The 25396-nt window shown below is 37.3% G+C and overlaps 1 protein-coding gene across 1 annotated transcript in view; it reads left to right on the top strand.

Moving 5' to 3' along the window:
- The first annotated feature begins 9359 nt into the window (after positions 1–9359).
- The window catches only part of Rpe65 (retinoid isomerohydrolase RPE65), a 29526-nt gene continuing 13489 nt past the window's right edge, over positions 9360–25396 (top strand). The window contains exons 1-13 of the mRNA XM_085677485.2: positions 9360–9461; positions 10517–10599; positions 13668–13818; positions 16331–16438; positions 16528–16669; positions 18288–18435; positions 19839–19920; positions 20124–20256; positions 20354–20493; positions 21241–21370; positions 24683–24797; positions 24885–24979; positions 25079–25190. Coding sequence (XP_085533611.1) covers positions 9451–9461; positions 10517–10599; positions 13668–13818; positions 16331–16438; positions 16528–16669; positions 18288–18435; positions 19839–19920; positions 20124–20256; positions 20354–20493; positions 21241–21370; positions 24683–24797; positions 24885–24979; positions 25079–25190 — 1450 coding nt within the window. The 5' untranslated portion in view covers positions 9360–9450. The remainder of the gene's footprint in view (positions 9462–10516; positions 10600–13667; positions 13819–16330; positions 16439–16527; positions 16670–18287; positions 18436–19838; positions 19921–20123; positions 20257–20353; positions 20494–21240; positions 21371–24682; positions 24798–24884; positions 24980–25078; positions 25191–25396) is intronic.

Here is a 25396-nt window from a genome sequence, read left to right as displayed (position 1 = left end):
CCTTAATGTATTTCACAGTATAGAAACAGAAGAGTCATTGTCAAACCTTTTCTGTGAAGCTACAGTTACCCTAATACCAAAACCACACAAAGACACAACCAAGAAAGAGAATTACAGCCCAATCTCACTCATGAACATCGACGCAAAAATTCTCAACAAAATCCTGGCAAACCGAATCCAAGAACACATTAGAAAAAATTATCCATTATGACCAAGTGGGCTTCATTCCAGAGATGCAGGGCTGGTTCAACATACGCAAATCTATCAATGTAATCCATCATATAAATAAACTGAAAGAAAAAAAAACCACATGATCATTTCATTGGATGCTGAAAAAGCATTTGCCAAAATTCAACACCCATTTATGATAAAGGTGTTGGAGAGATTGGGGGTACAAGGATCATACCTAAATATAATAAAAGCAATATACAGCAAGCCGACAGCTAACATCAAACGGAATAAAGAGAAACTCAAAGCCATTCCACTAAAATCAGGAACACGACAAGACTGTCCACTCTCTCCATACCTCTTCAATATAGTGCTTGAAGTACTAGCAATAACAATAAGAGAACACAAGGGGATCAAAAGGATTCGAATTGGAAAGGATGAAGTTAAACTTTCATTATTTGCAGACGATATGATAGTGTACGTAAGCGACCCTAAAAACTCTACCAAAGAACTCCTACAGCTGATAAACACCTTTAGTAATGTGGCAGGATACAAGATCAACTCCAAAAAATCAGTGGCCCTCCTATACACAAAGGATAAAGAAGCAGAGAGGGAAATCAGAGAAACATCACCTTTCACGATAGCCACAAATAGCATAAAATATCTTGGGGTTACTCTAACCAAGGAAGTGAAAGACCTATTTGACAAGAACTTTAAGTCTTCGAAGAAAGAAATTGAGGAGGATACCAGAAAATGGAAAGACCTCCCCTGCTCTTGCATTGGAAGAATCAACATAGTAAAAATGGCAATTCTACCAAAAGCAATCTATAGATTCAATGCAATCCCCATCAAAATCCCATCAAACTTCTTCACAGACCTTGAGAGAACAATAATCAAGTTTATATGGCAAAACAAAAAACCCAGGATAGCCAAAACAATCTTACACAATAAAGGAACTTCTGGAGGCATTACCATCCCTGACTTCAAACTCTATTACAGAGCTACAGTATTGAAAACAGCTTGGTATTGGCATAAGAACAGAGAAGTCGACCTATGAAATCGAATAGAAGACCCAGATATTAACCCACAAACCTATGAACACCTAATATTCGACAAGGGAGCTAAAGGTATACAATGGAAGAAGGAAAGCATCTTTAACAAATGGTGCTGGCATAACTGGATGTCAGCCTGTAGAAGAATGAAAGTAGATCCATATCTATCACCATGCACAAAACTAAGTTCAAATGGATTAAAGACATCAACATTAATCTGTCCACTTTGAACCTGATAGAAGAGAAAGTGGGAAGTAGTCTACAAGATATAGGCACAGGAGGCCACTTCCTAAGTAGAACCCCAGTAGCACAGGCAATAAGAGAAACAATGAGACCTGCTGAAACTGAGAAACTTCTGTAAAGCAAAGGACACTGTCAGTAAGACAAAAAGGCTACCTTCGGACTGGGAGAAAATCTTCACCAACCCCTCATCAGACAAAGGTCTGATCTCCAAAATATACAAAGAACTCAAGAAACTAGACACTAATTCTCTAATTAACCCAATTAAAAAATGGGGTACTGAACTGAACAGAGAATTCACAACACATGAACTTCGAATGGCCAGAAGACACTTAAGGACATGTTCAACCTCCTTAGCGATCAGGGAAATGCAAATCAAAACCACTTTGAGATACCATCTTACACCTGTAAGAATAGCTAAACTCAAAAACACCAATGATAGCCTATGCTGGAGAGGATGTGGAGTGAGGGGAACACTCATCCATTGTTGGTGGGAATGCAATCTTGTACAGCCGCTGTGGAAATCAGTGTGGCGGTTTCTCAGGAAACTGGGAGTCAACCTCCCTCAGGACCCAGCAATTTCACTCTTGGGAATATACCCAAGAGATGCCCTATCATACTACAAAAGCATTTATTCAACTATGTTTATAGCTACGCTATTTGTAATAGCCAGAACCTGGAAACAACCTAAGTGCCCCTCAATAGAAGAATGGTTTAAAAAGGTGTGGAACATATACACATTAGAGTTCTACTCAGCAGTAAAAGACAATGACATCTTGAATTTTGCATGCAAATGGATGGAAATAGAAAACGCTTTACTGAGTGAGGTTACCCAGACCCAAAAAGAGGAATATGGTATGTACTCACTCATAAGTGGATTCTAGCCATAGTTAAAGGTCTTTGAGCCTGTAATTCATGATCCTAGAGAAGCTAAATAAGAAGGTGAACCTGAAGAAAATCATATAGTTATCCTCCTGGATATTGGAAGTAGTCAAGATTGCCAGGCAAACTAGGGTGCAAGGGGCGTGTGTGGGGGGGAAGTAAGGGGAGATGGTTAGAGAGAAGGGAGAAGGGGAGGATTGAGGATGGCTTGGGGGAATGAGATGGGGGGAGGAAGGATGGATACGGGAGCAGGCAAGTATATATCTCAACTAAGGGAGCTATTTTAGGGTTTGCAAGAGACTTGATTCTGGAGGGGTTCTCAGGCCCAAGGAGAGGTCCCCAGATTCTTCCCTGGGCGGCAGAGGAGAGGGTGCCTGAACTGGCCTTGGCCCATAACCATACTGATGAATATTTTGCATATCACCATAGAACCTTCATCTGGCGATGGATGGAGATAGAGACAGAGACACATATTGGAACACTGGACTTAACTCCCTAGATCCAAATGAGAAGCAGAAGGAGGGTAAACGTGAGCAAGATAGGCAGGTCTAGAGGGAACCTTCATCCGACGATGGATGGCAATAGAGATGGAAACCCACATTGGAGCACTGGACTGAGCTCCCAAGGTCCAAATGAGGAGCAGAAGGAGGGAGAACATGAAAAAGGAAATCAGGACCGCGAGGGGTGCGTTCACCCACTGATACAAGGGGACTGATCTAATGAGAGCTCACCAAGGCCAGCTGGACTGGGACTGAATGAGCATGTGATCAAACCGGATTCTCTGAATGTGGCTGACATGGGGGCTGACTGAGAAGCCATTTACAATGGCAGTGGGTCTTGTTTCGTCTGCATGTACTGGCTTTTTGGGATCCTAGTCTGTTTGGATGCTCACCTTCCTAGACCTGGAGGTAGGTGGGAGGAACTTGAACTTCCCACAGGGCAGGAAACCCCGACTGCTCTTTGGACTGGAGAGGGAGGAGGATAGGGAGTGGGGAGGAGGAGAGGGAGTGGGGGGGAAGGGAGTGGGGGCAATGGGAGGGTATGGGGAGGAGGGGAGAAAGTGGAAATTTTTATAAACAAACAGATAAATAAATAAATTAATTAATTAAAAAAGAGGCACACTAGTTAGGCAGAAGATGGCTATCAGTGGGAGGGGGAGGGGACAAGAGGATGTTTGACATGAATATGTCACAATACTCTCTATACATTTTTGAAGTTGCCAAAAAATGACCTAAAATAAAAACTGATGATGGATTCACAAAAAACAAACAAACAAACAAAAAACAAAAACAAAAACAAAAACTGATGACCTAAGTTTTATCCCTGGGTCCTATGGAGCAATGAGAAAATATGTTTCCACAAAGTTGTTCTCTGATCTCCACACAAATGTCATAGCATGCACACAAGGCAATGTATTTCTCTGTCTCTGTCCTCTCTCTCATATATATTAAAAAGAATAAATGGAGGGACATTATTTCTCAAATAAGTATAGCTAAGCACAGTCAACTGTATCTGCATGTCCTTTACCTAGAAAATAAACCAGGGATAATAGATAGATAGATAGATAGATAGATAGATGGATAGATAGATAGATAGATAGATAGATATCTAATTTTTAGAAATTGCACTTGTACTGAACATACAGAAATATTTTTCTCAACAATATTCCCTAAACAATACAGTATAATAATTATCCGTAAAGCACTTATATAGTATTGACAAATTTTAAGTAACCCTGAGATAATTAAGTACATAAGAAGACTGCATAGACTACATGCAAGGACTATAATACCACTTATATAAAGGTCTTAAACACCCTTGGACATCAGTCACCAGGATCTAGGACTGGTCTCCTACAGACAATAGACATTAACAAGTGGCTGATATTTTATCAGTCAAGGAGCAATGAAGATATAGATATAGGATCTGAGTGATCAATAGGATCTCGCAAGACAGTTGCAAACACAGAAGTGAGAAATGCTGAGTAATATGTTTGAAGAAGAGTTTGAGGTGAGGCTAGGAAGAAAGAACATCATAAAAATTTATGTGTGTCATATTGAAGAACTTGAGCTTTATTCTATAAACAAATTTCCTAAAATGTAAACTTTATGCAAAAGATTGAATAAAGGTCATTGAAATCAATCTATGTTCCAAGACCCAAGGGCTGCCATTATGTTATATATAACAAAAGACTACAAATATGAGCAAATTTTTGATTGAGGTGGAGTATCATCTTGGTTATCTGGGTGGACCGTCTCTTATCCCAAGATTTATTATCAGAAGAGGGCAAAAAGATCAGAGTCAGAGAAGGTGTGAAGATGGAAATAAGGCTATAGCTAGAGTTTAGGCCAATGTCCTATCTCTGGAAAGCACTAGATTCAGCAACCCATTTCAATACATTAACTAAAGAGATAAGCAATTATCAATGAATAGTAAAAATACTGAATAAGATATTTAATCAATGTAATCACATTGGGAAGAATAAAGATTCAGTTACCCCAAGTTCATCTTTAATGTTCTGGTATGAGCTTAAGGTTTAAGCAGAGCAAAAAATTGAGAAGAAAGAAGTGCTTTCATATTATGAACCAATTCTGTCACCCAGTTGGCAGGGCTGAAAACTTGCAAGAGTGCAACAGGCTTTTCATGACTGAGCCACCATTAATCCAATAAGGCTGACTCAGAATCCTCTTTTTTGGGCTTTTCCAACAGTGTGACTCAAGAGCTGATTAATTAAAATCCAAGGATAATCAAGACTTTAGGTAAGATATTTCAAATTTTTTAGCAGAGAAAAAAGCCAAACCCTTAAGCATTCATTTACAAACAAAATTTTCTCTTGCCTACTTAGTTTGTGAAAACAATATTTCAGAGACCTCTACAAAACATTCAACAAACAAGTTTTAAGTACTTGTAATCTTACAAACATAACTCTGCCTATATGACTGAGTCTGCTCTGAGCTTAGATTTTTAATGATATTTTTATGTTTCCATTCATTTCATCTCTACTAGGCAAAAATGTTGCCTAGGATGACCTTTTGCTGGGGAGACATATTTAGTAAAGCAGAGTCACACCACCTATTTCACTAAGACCCAGATCAGCCATTATATGAACACTTCTGGTTATAATAGCAAGTCCAGTTGTGTCAGCAGATCCACATAGCCAACTGCTCATCTTATGGTTAGATGGCACTGACCTTTGATATTTAATTGATGCTACAGCTTTAACAACAGAAAGTGATATGCCTTTCACTCCATTTTTCTAAAACTCATAGAGCGATCTACAGCGCAAATTCTGCAGTTGCATCTCAGTCCCAGAAGCTTATGTCCTGTGAGAATTGTTCCATTGTAATCTGATGTTTTTATTTCTCTTCAGATACAGATATTAGTGAGTGACTTGTTCCCAAATCAAAGACTGCCTCAGTCATTCTACTTAACACCCTCTATCATCATCCCTGCTTTCAGAATATAGTCTTCACTCCCCACTGTGGTTTACAAGTCCAGTGAAGTGGATCGGGAACCAAGACAAAGCAGCAATTTCAATTCCACTCATAGTAATCACTTCTTCAAGGAAGTAAAAAAATCTCCTTTCATGGAAATGCTTTTTTACTTTAATTCAGGAAATATTATTTTGGTAAATATACCAAAATATATCAAAATGAAATAGTTCATATAGTTGAACATGAGTATCTGGTTTTACCAAGTGATAAAACATTAAGAGAACTAACAAGAGAAAAGGAAGGGTAGAAAAAATAATGATACATTGGAGAAAGATCAAAGAGGAGTCTACCTCTGGGTGTTATGGGTAAAGAAATCAAAATGACACTATGGAATTGTGAGTACAACTGATCTTTAACTTTACACCAATGACGGTATAGGTATACATGGATCATCAACAAAATACTAGATATAAAATCAAACCTCATGAAAATGGACATTAATAGGTATTGCTTGATATTTATATTATCACTTTAGGCTAAAATAACTAAATAAAAAGCGCATTTGCAGAGCTGGGGGTGGGACTACAACTTAACAGTAAGTGCTTGTCTAGAATCCACAAGTGCCCTGATTCAATCTCCAGTGTTGGATGAATGTTTTGCATATTTCTGTACTTACAACTAATTGACTCAGGAATCAAAGAAATATCTTCATAAATTGGAAGTAATTGATGTTTATTTTTGCTTGTTTGTTTGGTTGGCTTGTTGTTGCTCTTTGCATGTGTGTATTAGTTTTCACTTATTATTTGTTTGAGAAACTAAGTTAGGGTCTCACACATACTAAACAAGCAATCTACTACTAATCTGCATCCTCAGTCCCTTCTATTTTTTATTTTGAGTTGGAGTGTCTTATTACATTGATTCACTTAAGTTTAGAATCCTCCTGCCTCCATTTCTCAGGTGACTGAGATTATAGGCCTGCGTCACTAGCCCTGTTTAGAAATAAGTTTTCATCTTGATTTTACCCAAGCATGCTAACTTAACAATCATGATTTCTTAACTTGGAAGCCTTCCATAAATGGCTCACCATGGTTTTCACTTCTGAAAACATTCCTCAAGGTATTAATTTCTAGAATCTATACAGGTAAAAATATAAATAATACCAAAGGTTTGAAACACCATATACACACACTCCAGTCCTAAGACAACAAAGGCAACCCAGAAATACCAAAGAAAGACACTGTGGCATGGAGGGACACCAGAAATACTAAATTTTTTATTTCCTGGGAAATTGGTAAGTATATAGTATTATGATATGAACCATATATCTACATTTAAGGAAAGACTTGGAAGAAAATTATATCAAATAAAAATAAAGAGATAGTCTTGAAACATAACCCTCCAAATTCTCAGTGCCTTACTTTCTGTCGTACTACTATCATCCTTCCTACTGTATGTCTCTCTCTCTCTCTTCCTTCTGTGGATTCTCCCAATGAATTATACTAGCATCTATTGATCATCTCTTTGGTCTTTTATTGTTGTCAGAACATTTACTAATTGCACAGTTTGATCAGACCTCCTCTAAAACAGCTCTTTAATTTCACCATGCATACCCATCCACAGTGTATTCTTCCATTAGAGCCATCTTATTTTGTTTGATCTCTTTTTCCCTTTGATTTATCTATTACAAATTATCATTCCAATATATTGATTATAATACAGGTGGTCTTTAAAAATGCTAAGTAGATCATGTCATTCTTCAATAAAGCCTCTTCTCATGACAAGCTATTGATTTCCTTACTTGAGAAAATATTGTACAAAATTGGATCTACCATTATCTCTAGACCAATGAATGTCTTAGTTAGGTTTTTATTTCTGGGATTAAACACCATGATGAAAAACAACTTGGGAAGAAAGGAGGTTATTTACTCTTATAGCTCTCAGGTCATATTAATTTGCTGAAGTAAATCAGGGCAGAAAATCAAGGCAGAAGTCTGGAGGCAGAAACTATAGCAGACGGCGTGAAGAAGTACAGATACTAGATTGCTCCCCATGTTTTGTTCATCCTGTTTCTTAAAGCACCCAGGCCCCCCTACCTACCCATGAGTGGCACCACCTATAATGGGCTGGTCCATCAATGCCAATCACAGAAAAGGCCCCACAAACTACAGACCCATTTTTATTGATGCATTTTTTCAGCAGTGATTCCCTCATCTCAGATAATTATAGCATATATCAAACTGACAAAAAAAGCAGTTTCACCCCCTGTTTAGTTCATTATATTATATTCACATATAAACTATATAAATTTTCTGAGCTTGACCTGAATTCTGTATTGCTTGCACTTTGACTGGCTTTTATATAACCTTCCTAGCTCAGATTGCTCTTTTTCTTCCAGGACTTCCTAAAACAAATAGAGGTATTCCTCCTGACTATCATTATTTTATTGAACTTGGACCTTTAGTTCCAAACAGTGAAACCAATTTTAGAAAAGTAAAGCAGTGTGTACATAGCTGAATTATTAGGTATCTAGCATAATCTCTAGAATAATTAAGATGGAACTTGGAAACTTAACTGTCCATTTACAGCCTAAGTTCCTCTCCATGGTGTCTTAAGTGACCTAATGACTATTATGCATGAGCAGAACCATCAATGAGACCAGGCACTGGGTGCTACCACCACCCTTTCATTCTGCTTCTTTTTTGGCCACTGCCTCTGCTGCAATCAAGCTGGGAAATTTCCCAGTATCTTTCTGAGTACTCAGATTGATTAATTTACAGCTTTACTGTAGAAGGGTAAGTAGTCACAACTATTTATTAAATTTAAATTTGTTTATTAGTTTTCCTGGAAAAAAATGCTCTCATTGCTCTCTGTATCTTGTCTGTTTTCCTAATACTTCAATAGACAGTGTATGTCTGTCCTTAATAATAACAGTAGCTTAATATGAGTGTGTACATGTGAATAAAATAGCATTGCTTAGTCTCTGAATGCAGAAAAAGAGCAATGGTCAGGACAGTGATGAACAATAGGCAAGCAGTGGTGATAAACAGGAGCATGCAGTGTCTTCTCCTCTACAACAAATGACAGCTAAAGTTCCCTGCCTTGTTGAAAGGACCTTGGTATTGAACTGTGCCAAAGAAGGATAGCATGGGTAAATCATGCAATGACAGCACCTCATACACCTCCAATGTTAACACTATCTAAATCTTATTAAAAAGTGCCTAGTCACCATAGTAATTACTACATGAGGATAGTGACTTACTATCTCTAACCAATTCTAGATCATGTAAAGTAGATATTTTTAAATAATTGAGTAAATTAATGAGGGTGAGAATGATAGCAAAGTGGTATTGGGTAGAGGGGGCACCAAAGGAAGAGTGGTGACTGAAGTCAGCTAATGGACTCACAAAGTTCCTTTCTATTCAACCCACTTCTCATTCTCCTTGGGAAGAATCCAGGTCTGTGGAAAACAGCCAAAACACTGCTATGGAAACACCAAGTCCAAATAATGTGTAAGCATCTAAAGTGTTGAAAGCTACTTCTGTTACCCTCCATCAGCTGAGGGGTGGAGAGGATTCCCAGAGCTACAGGCACTTCTGGGGGGATTAGATGGCATACAAAACAGCCCTGGCTAAGGACAGCTGCTACCATTACTCTCTAATCTTCACTGGGAGAAAATGTCTATCCAGTAAGTATCTCTAAGAGATCTTCTGTCATGGATTAATGGTAGTAAATGGAGTATTTCGGATGTTCAAGAGAGATAATATTAGGTAACAGCTTTCCTAAGTCCCTTGGACCTAGCTAGAGTTACTCCTCCCTCCACTGAACTGAATATACAAAGTTTAAATGGTGGTGAGAGATCTGTATGGATTGCAATGGGCTTGGAAGGCAGTTGTGAACATTAAGATGAGTTTTATGTCTTGTCTAGTCATTTCCTAGATGTATGTCTTTGGTAAATTACATATGCTTTTAAGCCTAAACTAATTAATTCTTAAAGGTTTTCAACTTCAGAAGTGGTATATTAATACTACTTACCCTACTGTAGTATTGAGAGACTTAAATGTTCAAGTATAATATAAAATTCTTTTTATAAAGTGTTTAATAATAAGTAATTGATAAACAGTAATTAAAATTAAGAGGTCTAGACAGGGCTGCAATTTAATAAGTTATAAAACAGAAGCAAAGATAAGACAAAAGAAAGAGACACACACAAAACATTGCAGAACCTGCATCTCTTGACCTAATTTTTGAAAGTGCTATAGCTCTTGAGTATTGGTAGAGACATGAGATGATGGAAAAAGCTAATAGCACAGTATAGTTAATAATAAAGTGTGGTGCATCTAACCCTGAATGCTGATCTCATTCTGTGTGAATGAAGGAGTTCATAAGAAGGTCAGAGATGCCTCAACTTGTGTGTCTCTAGGACAGGGTAGCTCTCGAGAAGAACTTTGTGGGTATCATAATTCAGGAAGAGAAGTGAACACAGCAGGACTAGTTGATATGCCTTCAGGGGCAAGAAAAACTGCAGAAAGTAGGACTAGGACCATATGGTCACGGTTAGGAAAAGTTTCTTTGACATGGAAGGAAAGTCCTAAGCAGCATCCTATAAAACCCTAAGTAAACTGGGTTGCAGCCAAACTGGAAGGAGTTCTTAAAACTTCTTTCTCCAAGGACACTGTCTTTCACCTCCTAGAACTTTTTGAGAATAACCTAGGCTTCTTTCTCATTACCCGCACGCTTTAGAATTGAACATCCTGCTGGTGGTTACAAGAAGTTATTCGAAACTGTGGAGGAACTGTCCTCACCACTAACAGCTCATGTCACAGGTGAGTCTCATTGTTATTGCCTTGTTTGTTGTATATTCTAAATTAGGGTCTTTCTGTATAGCCAGGGTTCGTGTGAAATATGACACCCTCTTGCGTTAGCCTTCGAGTACTGAATTTAGGTCTCTACAGTTTGACTCTGCTGAAAGTTTTCAATTTTATCAAGATCATTTCTCTCAGGTTTCATGTTCATTCAGGTTTCCCAGCACTGGTTATATTTCCACAATACAGGGAAGGGATTATGGAGCTCATTTATTTTGTCTTCTTCTAAAATATTTTACTAAATAAAAATACATTGAATAAACCTGAATACAAGTCTAGTGTAACTAGTGAGTTTTTACAAGCCCAAGACTTATTACTTCATGAAAAAATATCCATGAGGCAGGTAAGACAGCTCAGCAAGTAAAGTTAAAGGTTCTTGCCACCAAACTTGACAAGCCTGAGTTTGGCTCCCAAAAACCACATCTAGGAAACCAACTACAAGTTGTCTTCCGATCTCCCCATGTGTTTTGGCACATGCCCATATGTATATAAACAGAGCGAATGATTTAAAAAAAATTGAAAGGATCTGAACCTAGAAGAAAAATGAAGAATAAGATGAAAAGAAACAGATTTAAGACATCCAAGACTTTGAGAATTGCTTCTGATGCTGTTTTGTGAACCTTGGGTATTAATATTAAGAATTTATTTCCTCTCCTTTATCTCCACTTGGCTTTCTCAGTGTGGATATATGTTATTGAACTGAAATGCCTTGACAATAAAAACTATACATTTGTCCTCTTCAATTTTACAGTACCTGTTCAATGTCCTCCATATACAGAAAATGTCATATGAGTGTCTGCCCAGAAAGGTCTTAAATCAGAGCCTAGTGAGAAGAGTCTGAGAATTCTGCATTGAAAGTTGGTGGTGTTATGCCTGTTACATCAGAAGCACTTGCAGATGATAGTATTGTTATAAAACTACTATTTCATCATCTGTGGTTCCTATTAGCAGCTTAAACATTTTTGGATGGACCTCAGTTCTTTCTCTTTAATTTTTCAATATTTTATTTATTTACTTATTTTACATATCAACCAGTTTCCCCTACCTTCTCTCCTCCCATTCCCTCTTTCCACCTCCCTTCTACACCCCCTCATCCACTCCTCCTCTGTCTCCATTTAGAAGGGGTAAGGTCTCCTATGGGAATCAACAAAGCATGGTATATCAAGCTGAGGCAGGACCAAACTCTTCCCTCTTGCACCAAGGCTGGGTAAGGCATTGTACCATAGGGAATAGTTCCAAAGAGCCAGCTCCTGCATCAGGGACAGGTCCTGGTCCCAAAGCTAGGGGCCCCACAAAAGACCAAGTTACACAATTTTTACCCACATGTAGAGGGTCTATGTCCATCCTGTGCCAAGTCCCTAGCTGTCGATCCAGGGTCTGTGAGCTCCCAGAAGCTCAAGACATCTGTCTTTGTGTGTTTCCCCATCATGATCTTGACACCCCACCCTTTTTCATATAATTCCTTCCTCTATTCAACTGGACTTCTGAAACTCATCCCAGTGTTTGGCTGTGGATCTCTGCATCTGGTTCCATCCGTTACTGGATGAAGGCTCCTGTTTATCTTTCTGGTCTGGGTTATCTCACTGAAGATGTTTTTTTCTAGTTCCATCCATTTGCCTGCAAATTTCATGATGTCATTGTTCCCCCACCCAGCTGAGTAACAAATATTTCATTGTGTAGACACCACATTTTCTTTATCCATGCCTCAATTGAGGGACATCTATGTTATATAGCTCAGCCATTAAAGGCTAGGCTCACACCCAAAAAAATCCTTCACTTTATAAAGATCAACATTTATTTTGTGGAGATATTGTAAAGACTAAGAGGCAATTTAAGTAGATTGACTAACCCGGTATTAGACACCAAGTAAGCAACAGACAGCAATCACTGTTACTATTATTAACTCTGTCTGAATACTCCATGTGACTCATCCAGACCTTGTTGGGTGTAATATGATGCTATGTGAAATGTTAATGCTTAGGCAAATCTTTTCTTTTTTTCTGTTTTATAAAAGTTAATACTTCTCAGCTAGGTGGTAGCACTAACAATGTAGCTCTAGTATCAAACACCAAGAATGTGCTTTAAGTCAAGGCAAACATTGTTTTCTAAATTTTTGTTTGTTTTTTGAAACAGGATTTCTCTGTGCAACAGTCATAGCTATCCTGGAACTAGCTCTTGTGAACCAGGTTGGCCTCTAAATAACAGAGAACTGCCTACCTCTGCCTCCAAGTGTTAGGATTAAAGGCATGCACCATCCCACCACCCAGCCTCCAGTTTTTATCTAATGTCTGGTAGGCTATTAATCTTGATTTGTAGGCTTCAATATGTTTGGTTAAAAAATAAAGATGGGGTAATAATTAAACAAACATGTTGCATTTTTTCTAGAAGTAAGAGGACAGACCAAGCCTCACTGTGGAAGATGGAAATCCCCAGCGAAATCCTGGGTGCCCCTCAATTTTCAAATAAACAAAAGCTTTTAGAGAGTATTCTGCATCTGAGTTCAGGCCCTAACACCTAGCTCTGTACCTTCTCTGCCACAGAGGATGAATTTCATCAAGCATGCTGATTTACACCCAAGAGAACTGAGAATTTTAGATTTTAAAAACTCAGCATTCCTGTGGCTTCATTTAAAAGGTTTTTCTATATGGGCATAGTGGTGTACAACTTTAATCTTAGTCCTCAGGACACAGAAGCAGATGAATCTGAGTTAGAGGCCAATTTGGTCTATAAACTGTGTATAGACCATTAAAGGCACCTCAGTGAAACCTTGACTCAAAATTTTTTTTAAAAAAAAAGTTTTTCTATATCAACTTACCTAGTTGAAGAATTTTGATCCATGCTCCTAAAATCACTCTACATTTCAATCCACCAAATTACATAAGAAAACCTGATGTCCTGTCCAAAGTTAAGTTGACTAATGGACAGGCATCTAGGGAATCTAGTGTTACCACATGCTCTCTCATTTACAAATGGACAGGCATGTAGTGAATCTAGTAAGAGTTACCACATGCTCTCTCATTTTGTTGCAGGTAGAATTCCCCTCTGGCTCGCTGGCAGTCTCCTTCGATGTGGGCCAGGGCTCTTTGAAGTTGGATCTGAGCCCTTCTATCACCTATTTGATGGACAAGCCCTTTTACACAAGTTTGACTTTAAGGAGGGCCACGTCACATACCATAGGAGGTAAATCAGCACTGTTATATGACTGTCCTCAGCGTAGTAGATCCTATTTCAGTTTTCTCCTTGTGTGAACTTTCATCTTCCTGAACACACAACAGACCTCCAAACTCATTTCTTTCTTATTTCTTCATGCTCTATGAAGGTCTGTATAATGGCAGGGTCACCTTAGAATGCTAAAATAGGGATAACTAGGGTCAAGGGCTCAGAGCCAAACATGGCTGCTCTCAAATCCTGAATCTACCAGGCACTGTTTGTCTTCACTGATGACTTATGGAAGGAAATCGGCATCTAATTCTTTCATTTGTCATCTGTAAAATGCAAGAAATGAATCTACTCAACACTCATGACTAAATGAATACTAAGAATTCAGTATGAAGAAAAGCTGCTATTAATGTAATTGATAGACTACTATTAATCTTGTTTTCTTTCATTTTTATCATTAGAAAGATCTGAGAAGGTGGCTGATGAGAAAACTCAGAAGGTAAACTTTACATGCCACTAAGCTTGACCACCTGAGTTCAATTCTTGCATGGTAGTAGAAAACTGACTCCAGCAAGCTGTCCTCTGAATTCTATATGCATTCAGTGGCACTTGTACATGTACACCACACACAAAAACAAGTGTTTAAAAATTTTTTAGGAACTGGGAAAAGGGTAGTACAAAAGAGGGAAGAGTCAAATATGTCACAGAAACACCAGAGATAGATGGACCCATACAGAACAGAAACATACAGAGGGAGGGGAGAGACACAGAGAAAGACAGACACAAAGTTTTTTATTTTTTTAATTTTGTTTTTCAAGACAAGGTTTCTCAACATAAAGTTTTTTAACAAGAGTTATTTACTAAAGGGCTAGAGCAAAGACTCGGTAGGTACTCTGCCAAAGGATCCAGGATTCAATTCTCACACCATGGCTGCTGCAGTTCACAACTGTCTGCTACTCAAAACCAAGAAAAACTAATGACCTGTCTGGCCTCTGTGGTCAACAAGCACACACGTAGGACACAGACATGCATGCAGGTCAAATGTAATACACATAATAATTTTAGAAATAAAAATTTTAATAAAAAGATAAACAGTAAATAAATAGTTATTGCTAAAGTCAGCATTTTGAGAATCCCCCACATCAACACAGTCAATGCCCTGATTCCTATTTGAATGTTCAGGCCTACTAGTGGTATGATCACTATGAATTTCAAGTGTTTTGAAGAGATGTCAAAGGAAGAGTAAGGGGAAACTGGAAATAGGATTTGAAATGTGGCAAAAGAGAGATAGGGTCTGCCAAGCATAAATTTTTTCTAGGAAAGCAAATTTGGAGTTTAGACAAAGTTTTCATATATCTTCTAATGTATACTTTCATATACAGTCCTCTTCATAAACACAAAAAATCAGAATTTACTTTGCCCTCCATGTGATAAACCTTAGGCAGCATTTGCCAGGTAGTCTGGGAAATAGCTCAGCAGATGTATTGTCTGCTATTTATCCTTGGAAGATACAAAATTCAATAATAATTAAGTTTTAAAGTATACAATGAATCCTGAAATTAAGAAACACAAGGTCAAAGGGATAATGAAAAGAATGTAACCCAGTACATTGTATCCTATAATGTGATGAGTTATGTGTGTGAAGAACCCATGTGTCATAATTAGTTTCTAGTTCTGTAATAAAAATTACGGCCAAAAGTAACTTGGGGAGGAAAGGATTTATTTCATCTTATACTTTACAGTTTATCAATATGGAAAGCCAAGTCAGGAAGGATTGAGGAAATAGAGCAGGGACCATGGAGAAATGCTGAATACTGCCTACTGGTTTGCATGTCCTTCCCCTCCTCTCTTCTCTCTTTCCCCCTCTCTCTCCTTTCTTTCTAAATATGTCTTTGGAAATTTTAGTTCATGGTATGTTTGACTGCTTGTGCTACATTCATTCATTTTCTGCAGAAGCCAGAAGAGGGTGCCAGATCCTCTGAGAATAAAATTACAGTTATGAACCAGCACACAGGTTTTGGGAATTGAATCTAAGTCCTCTGGAAGAGAAGCCAATGATTTTAATGGCTGAACCTTCATTCCAGACTTCAGCCTGCTTTCTTATACCACCTGCTCAGTTATGGTGCCACCCAGTGTAAACTGGAATCTCTCGTATCAATCATTAATTTAAAAATAAATGCCCCATGGATTTATAAAGGAAATCTGAAGGATTGGAAGACTATGGAGGCATCTTCTAAACTAAAGTTCCCTTTTTCCCCAAAGACTCTAGTTTATGTCACATTAATGAAAACTACTGATTATACTGTGTATGATATAAGACATTCACTTTGTCTAACTTTGACCACTGTTTCAATCACATATGTCAATCATTTAACTTTTGGCACCTCAGTTTCCCTATCGAACACAGGAGCTGATCATTCTCTCCATTCTTTTTGAGTTCATGATTCCAGTTTGATGAAAACATACTGAGTGACTCCCAGCTCCACGTGTCCTGCACGAATGTATCCTTTCTCCATTTCTCAATGTCCTCCAGATTTATCCGCACCGATGCTTATGTCCGGGCAATGACCGAGAAGAGGATTGTCATAACAGAATTTGGCACCTATGCTTTCCCAGACCCCTGCAAGAATATATTTTCCAGGTTAATAAAATCAAACTGCACTTTATATCAACCTTTTTTGTTCATGAAACCTAAATGTTAATAAACTAGAAAATCATTTGCTTCTGCAGGTTTTTTTCTTACTTTCGAGGAGTGGAGATTACTGACAATGCCCTTGTAAATATATACCCAGTGGGAGAAGATTACTATGCCTGTACAGAGACCAACTTTATCACAAAAGTTAACCCAGAGACCTTGGAGACAATTAAGCAGGTAGGACATTGTGCTCAGAGGATATTGCTCAAGTACATAAAGTTAGGAACTTAGATTTAAAACGTTAGGATAAATTCAAGAGAAAGAACATGAGACAGATTAAGTTTCAACTTCTTCCTGGTCACCAATTGCTAGATATGTAACATATGAATGGTGATATATTTTTCTTTTTTGTTTTTGTTTTTGTTTCTTTTGAGACAGGGTTTCTTTCTGGTTTTGGAGCCTGTCCTGGAACTCATTTGGTAGACCAGGTTGGCCTCAAACTCATGGAGATCTGCCTGTCTCTGCCTCCCAAGTGCTGGGATTAAAGGTGTGCTCTACTACGCCTGATTAAAATTTCTTTCTTAACCTATGACATTTTCAATACATAGATGGGAATAAACCACTTAAAACAACTAACATTCATTCATTTGTAACACAAATACTCTCTGAGACTTTTCCATGTATCAAAACTTTTGTAAGATACAAGGGATATATCAATGAGTATCACAGTATGATCTCCGACCCATAATATATAAACACCAGTATTCAAAAATTAGCTATTAATGTTGAAAACCTGCCATTGGTAGTTCTAAACAACTATGCTGCACCAATTTGTCCCTTGTAGATACCTCTTATTATAAATAAAGCTGTATTTTTAATAGAATAGTATTAATCAAAATATTCAAAAATGACATATTTTACTGATGACTTATGCAGTATTCTTGGGTATTTCTTAAAATAGACACACAGTCTCAACCAGTATGTATTAACACATTTTTCAAGGTTTTGTTCTTGTCTTTAGTAAGCTTAAGCTCTAGATGGGGAAATCAAAGAGGAACCCAATAGCAGGATTCAGAATGTAGTGATTCTTTCAAGAATGTATATAGACCTAAGAAAAGCAGATGCAAAAGTATGTCTCAAAGAATTTGTTTAGGGTAGAGAATACATGTAGCTTCAGTGAATTTGGTAAAAGAACATTTAGAATGAGGGTTGCATTATCAAAGTCACAGAGATGGAGAAAATAAGGGACCTTTTTTCATAAACTGAGAATAATCTTTTGGACTAGACATGCAGCAGTTCTCTGTGGAAACTTTGGGCAGGAGATGACTGTTAACTGAAGGGCTGTTGATCCTGATCTTGTCCACTAGATACCAGAAATGTCCTTGATCACTATGCAATTCAAAAATGGTTCAGATATTTTAAAGTAGGGGTCAATCTTTAAATTGAAACCAGTCATCTAGAAGTGTAAGTAGTTTCAAAGGGATCAGTAAGTAGTTTCAAAAGAGATTGCATAAATCTGAAAGCTTAAATAACTGGCTAGAAATTTGAAAGAAACTATTTTCCTGATGGAAAGTTACTGAAAGTCTTTGCTCATAGGAATTATACAAGCATTTATACTTTAAGGTGTTTACTTAGAAATGGGAGTACAAAGGATTGATCTAGAAGATCAATCATGGAATTCAGGACTATAAATAACATTAATGTAATGTTATTTTTAAAGAGATAAAAGAAAGGAGTTTGGATATTCTGGTATTAGTTTATTGACCTCAACCTCAATAATATACCCAGTGCTCTTTTTTACATAGTTTACAACTGAAGCTGACAGGACCCCCAACATCCGTGTTTTATTCCACAGGTTGATCTTTGCAACTACGTCTCAGTCAATGGTGCCACAGCTCACCCACATATTGAAAGTGATGGAACTGTTTACAATATTGGCAATTGCTTTGGGAAAAATTTTTCAGTTGCCTACAACATTATTAAGATCCCTCCACTACAAGCAAGTGAGTCTGTTTTCAAAAGTGCTGGAAATAGAGGATATATATAGTATCAGAATTATTCTCAGGCCTGATAAGATTTCTCTCATTCCTGTCCTATCAGATGACTAACATCCAGAGGCAAGACAATAAACAATGATGACTTCAAACTCCAGAAATCAAGGGGCCAAGTTCTATTCTACAATGTTTCAAGACCTAGTGCATGTGTATTTAAATATTATTTAAATTTATAATTAGCAAACATTTATTGAGCACTTATTCATATGCCAAGCAAAATATTGAGTTCTTCTTTGAGTAGACTGAGAAATTTTGGGAGTGAGGACCTTACCATGATTTAAAAAGTCATTTATATTATTTTCTCATGTATGAACTTTATCATGTATAGTATTTATTGGACAGAACTGTTGATATCACTCATCCATACTGTACTTTTAAGGAACTTTACAATACTATGAGGGAGTTTTGTCTACACTAAAGCACTGCTTTACTTCCCTGGACGTAAACCTGACTTCCACTTGTTCTAAGATGTGACTCTGTAGTATTCTTACCTGTGTGTTTTTTCAAATTTCTTGCTGTTTGAATTTTCCTAGGTTAGGGCATCTTCACAATGATGGGAACTCAGCAGAAGATGGACGGAACTAAGAAATGAGATGAGCCTATTAAAGAAGAGCAGCTTGGTGCTTCCAGGGTGGGGGTAGCTTCCCCTCCCTGAAAGAGACTGACACTGTTTCTGACTGTAAATGAAAGGTTGAAGGAAAAGAGCCTATTGAAGGGAGGGTATCAGGGCCAGAAAAAAAGAGGGAGGCCTGAGAGAAGGGAACCCCTAAGAACCTATAAAAAGTCCTACCTAGAAACTCAGAGTGGACTTGGCCTCTGGAGTTTCTCCTATGTCTTCAACAGGAGCAGTTTGTTAAACTCCAGTTTGGAGTGTGTGTTCTTTAAATGTCCATCTATAACTCAGTTTCATCCCATCAGATGCCCTAAGGGCTGTACCTGTTACTATCTGTACAGTACCCTCAGCTGCCACTTTCTTGTCTTCTGTCGGAAGTTTTAGCTGATAGCACGTAAATGCGCCCCCATCCAACTGTCTCTTCACTTTCCTGAGTGAGGCTTCTTTCTAAGGCATACAAATTTTTGTTCTTACTCCAGAAGGTGCTTAGCAGCACCCTTAGGTAACCACCACTCACTCAAGAACACCTTAATAACAAGAAACTCCACTAAGATAGCCCAGTGACTGAGGAGATGAAAACACATTCTGAAAAAAAAAAAGATCTGAAAATACACCCAGAAATGCACTTTTTGCTTGTATAAACTGTTTAAAATGCTTTATATGAAGGAAAAGAAGATGATGAGGAGGGTTATTATGATAATTATGATGATCAAAAGCCTTTAAAACAACTTTATTTCAGACAAGGAAGATCCAATAAACAAGTCAGAAATCGTTGTGCAGTTTCCCTGCAGTGATCGGTTCAAACCATCTTATGTACACAGGTAATTTGAAGAAAAGCTCATATATAAAGATCTCATTTGTCTACCTGATCAAGACAGTTCCTTGTAGAAACAAGAGTTTAAAACTAATCGATTTTATGTAAACATTATAGACCTGAATAACTAAATATACTGTGTGTAAACCTATTTCTTAGTAACCAAGAACTAGCCTGCCCATTCACAAACACATTTGTCTTTCCGAACAGTTTTGGTCTGACTCCCAACTATATCGTTTTTGTGGAGACTCCAGTCAAAATTAATCTTTTCAAGTTCCTCTCTTCATGGAGTCTTTGGGGAGCCAACTACATGGATTGTTTTGAGTCCAATGAAAGCATGGGGGTATGTCTGATTTATTTGTTAAGTTGTGATGCTGAGGAAAGTACTTTATATTTTCTTTCCTTTATAAATTTCTCAAAAAAATTTCCTACTTTTCCAGGTTTGGCTTCATGTTGCTGACAAAAAAAGAAGAAAGTGTCTCAATAATAAATACAGGACCTCCCCTTTCAATCTCTTTCATCATATCAATACTTACGAAGACAATGGGTTTCTGATTGTGGACCTCTGCTGCTGGAAAGGGTAAGAAAATAAGTTGGATAAATGCCCCATCTCCAATTTCTTCTGGAAACAAAGAGCTTTAATAGAGATAGGAGTCCTTATTGTTTATCATGAATATGTGAAAAATGAAGTGGTATAAAATAGTAAAAAGTGTAATTGATAGTGATCAGAGAGTTTAGAAAATCAGAACTAGACTGGCCGTCAGAACAATAGTTAAAAACCAAAACCAACTGGATCTGAAGCAGACCTGAAAATAGAAGGTTCTGTGACTCTAAAAGTAACTTTAAATTTCGTAAGTTCTGAAAGGTTCCTTAAATCCTCCCTCATTCTGAAGAAGAAAAGCACACAAGCTGTCCTCTGGCTAGTCATTAAAAATACATTGATTCCTAAAGACACAGAGTGGAAGCAGGGAAGCAGAACAAAGAATATATAAGACTGCTGGTACTGCAACATATGCATGAGCAGACCTCTTTATTTTTCCCTCAGTGAGTGGGAAGAGGAAATGTTATGAGACTCTTTTTCTCAATAGCAGTCTTAGTTGTGGCTTAAAGAACTAGCCGTGTTTGCTTTCAAAGTCATGAATCATCTCTAAAATTGTTTTTAATTGGTTAGGTATAATAGTGCATGCTTTAAATCCCAGTGTTTGGGAGGAATAGGCAAGAAGATCTTAATTTCAAGGCCAGCCCATGCTGCATTAGACCCTACCTCAAAACAAAACAAGACAAATTATTTGTAATTGTGTTCATGCTTGAATTCTTGTTTTCACAGGTTTGAATTTGTTTATAATTACTTATATTTAGCCAATTTACGTGAGAACTGGGAAGAAGTGAAAAGAAATGCCATGAAGGCTCCTCAGCCTGAAGTCAGGAGATATGTACTTCCTTTGACAATTGACAAGGTTGATCATAATCATACAATTATGATTCATCTCTCTTGGAAACTATCATGTCTATACATATAATCTTGACATTTCAGATCTGGAACAAGCTTTAAAAATACTAACTAAATCTCTCATTTTACAAAATGAGGAAACTGAAACTGAAAAAAACTTCTGTGGTTTAGAAAAGACACCTTCCACAGAACCCAGATGAGATGTAGTTTTATTGATTCTAATTCCATGGTTTTTTCAATCACAAAATCCCTTTGAAAGCATATTTAATGACTATAGACTCAGTGACTCCTAGAATCCTTTGGCAGTTGTATAAATTTTGTAAATAATTTTAAATTATGGTGATGTGAAAGATCCGAGAGCATTCTTGCAAGGACTCAGTTAATTTATAAAGGAAATTTGGTTTTCTATAAATCTGAAGATGACATTAGACAACAAAAATAATAATATTATTGATTATTATGGGGTATCAGAATATCCCTCTGGAGGTTTAGTAAATGAAATAAATGCAGTAGGCATACTGGCAAGAGAAATAGCATTAAAATTTGTTAATATATAAATATGAAACTTTAAAAGGCATGAAACTCAAAGTTGAGTCTTAAATACTCTCTTGATAAAGTAAAAGAAAGTCGGCATCCATGAACATTATAGAGAAGGGTGATTTTCATAAAATAATAACCTAGAGAGCAGACAGTCTCTGAAACAATGATTGGAATGCAGACATGTTTTCTTCTGTGATGTTAGTTTAATCTTCCTTTGGAAATGAAAAGTTTGAAGGTAACTATGAGACTCTACTTAAGTATACAAGGTGACTTGTAGGAAAGTCCACTCTGAACCTGCTGTTACCCATCTATGATACACAGTAGGAATCAGTGGGTCTATACTACTATTAAGAAAGTATGCTTTTTAAAGGAACTTAGTGCTGAAGAATGGCAAATCTAGAATCAGAAAACACAGTTCTCATGAATGTCTGAAGAACTGGCTTTCTGAACCCCCACACAACCATGTCTTTATTTCTACATGTTTGTCTCTCTCTTCAGTATTTCAGAATAATACCAACAACATCCAAAACATTTAGTGAAATAGAAATACTAGTCAAAACCAAGAAAAATATGATTTTTTTTCTCATGTAAACACATGAACACATAACATACTCTCTTTGACTATGTGCTTACCTATTTGGACAAAAGATATTGAGACAGTTACATTGAACAAAAGACTTCAATCAGGTAAAGCAAAGCAAAAGTAGCTTAGGTATTCTCTTGCCTTTAAACAAATTTGCAAACTGAAAAAGAATGATAGTTGGCTGAAATTGGGCTCTGCAGATAGGAAAAAAAAACTTCTGTAAAGGCAAAGAGTTCCAAATATAAAAAAGCAAATGAAACTTAACAAAGATGTGTAACAGAGTCCCTGGAATGTCTCATGGTGAGCAGAGAAGATGCTGGAAAGATGGATTGGAGTGAGACTATACAGGGGCTTTCTTTTTCAGACTCTGGATAGCATATAATTGGTAAGGGCTCACTGAGGAAGTTTAAGTGTGTAGGGTGTATGTATGACATGGTTCCCTCTAGCAAAATGGCATGGAGAACAGATTGGATAGTTGACAGCCTAAATCTAAAATGCCTTTTAGAATATAAATGATCATTTGCAATTTCAATGCTCTCTAAATTCCATTCACTCCATTCTCTAGCTGTACCTTTTATATTTTAATATTACATACCCTACTTATATAAATTTCCTTCTATTGAATGTATCACTTACTATCCTTTGATACCCTGAAAAATTCACTTTTCATTTTCACTCAATTTATCTGTCATGGCCAATGACTTTGTACATCCTTGTAGATAATCATTTACTTAACCTGTTTATCAGAGTTGTCAAAAATCACATCATAGTTCAGTTAGATTATCTCTCCTTTCTATATTTGTACCTCTTCACCTAAATTTAAGTGCTGTGAACACACAGTCATGCTAATTGCTTCAGCTTTAAATGTCTGACCACAAATCGTACTATTTTATTTCCTAAGTTCACATATTGTCTTGCTTTTGCTAGTTAGTCCTCCTCCTCTCCTCACTTTTATACTTTCCATACCACTTTCATGTGTAATATTGATGCTTTCTCTTTATCTAAAGCATTAAAGTAATCAGAAAAGAATCACACAATCCTGCTGCCTCATATATCACCCACCATCATCTGTACCTATATCCTGAATATCCATCTTTCTAACCAGAGCTAATCTTTTTCATTCTTGTAGTAGATACATCACTCCAGCAATCCTCCCCTTCCTCCCTCCATTTCAGATCATCCTTTCCTGCTATTTTATTATGCCATAATTAATAAACATAATATCCTCACTAAGACCTCTCAACACATTTTGCCTCGATAAACTACTACACCTTCCTTTACTGGTAGGCCCTATCACTCAGCCTTTGCTCCCATGCTGTCTTTCAGTATCCCCACTGCTTAGACATATTATTGTAAAGTACCCTTCATAATATCTTTCCAGGTTTATGAATCTCAAGGTTCAAGTTATCAACCGCCACCTCCACTTTTCCATTTAATATTTATAAACAAAACCTGATTTTTTTTAATCTCCCCACCACCACCAAAAAGTATACTCACCTGTAACAATTTCAAGCATTCTGGGACCATACGAACCTTTAATTGTTTAGATTAGATACCATGGTGCAGGGTTACTGTCTCTCTCACTTTCAAACTCCATTCACCAGGAAACTGTCAACTCCCATCTACCTTGTCTCACAGACTCTAATGTTAGCAGCCTAGCTATAATCATTTTCTCTAAACTGGATTTCTATAAAACAAACTGGTTTTGCTGAGTCTAATCTTTCATTACTATCCACATTCACAAAACAAATACCCAAGTGTAGACTCAACAAAGCAATCAGAAGGATTTCTTTAAGAATAAATCACAGTGTGTTCCTTATCTACAGAAAACCCTCTGTAGCTTCCCCTCATTTATCCACAGTGAGAGTCCAGGTCCTCACTATAACCCATATGCCTTACACAAGTTAAACCCACTAGCTCCCCACAAGCTCTCCTAATTACCACTAGAGAATCCCTGGGTGCTTCTGAAACATATTCATCGATGTTTCCAGTGAATTACTTATAACCTGCCAATACGCCATCTAAGAGACTTTCTGATCTGATACAGTAGCCAGCCCTCTAGTCTGCTTTTTTGGTTGTTGTTTCTCCCTATATGGTGACCTCTGAAAAGAGCGGACAAAATTTGAGAAGTCTACATTAACAGATGCTTGAGTTTCCTTCCCTGATCACTGAGGTCTCCGTTATCTTCTTCCTAAGGCTGACACAGGCAAGAATTTAGTCACACTTGCCCATACAACTGCCACAGCCATTCTTTGCAGTGATGAAACCATCTGGCTGGAACCTGAGATTCTCTTTTCGGGGCCCCGTCAAGGTAAGCAGATCTAAAGAAAACATTACAAAGCGAAGATATCCTACTTAAAGAGACTGAGTTTTCCTATGTCTGTGTTCTGTTTTGAAGCCTTTGAATTTCCCCAAATAAATTATCGGAAATATGGGGGGAATCCTTACACCTATGCATATGGACTTGGTTTGAATCACTTTGTTCCAGACAAGGTAATGAAGCACCTTAGTAACACCCAATATTTATGTCATGTGCTAGTCGACTAAAGCAGCTCATAAATTAACCAATTCCTTTTTCTTGTGCACAAGCAGCTCTGTAAGCTGAATGTCAAAACTAAAGAAATCTGGATATGGCAAGAGCCAGATTCTTACCCATCTGAACCCATCTTTGTTTGTCATCCAGATGCGTTGGAAGAAGATGATGGTAATGAAAGCAACACGTGTTTGAACTTCCCTATGTGGTGAAACTCTGTGTGTTTGATATTAGGAAAGGGGTTAGGCTGATTTTTCCCTAACTTTCAAAAGTGATTCTTAAACTGTGAATTTTACAACACTCAAGAATTGAAATTTCATCTGTGATCAGGTCTTATTGATTGCTAATAGTAAAAACAAATAAGCAAACAAAAATAA

Source organism: Myodes glareolus, chromosome 17, assembly GCF_982192425.1.
Source record: "Myodes glareolus chromosome 17, mMyoGla1.1, whole genome shotgun sequence".
Taxonomy (NCBI): Eukaryota; Metazoa; Chordata; class Mammalia; order Rodentia; family Cricetidae; genus Myodes; species Myodes glareolus.
This window is presented reverse-complemented; position numbering and strand designations above follow the sequence as displayed.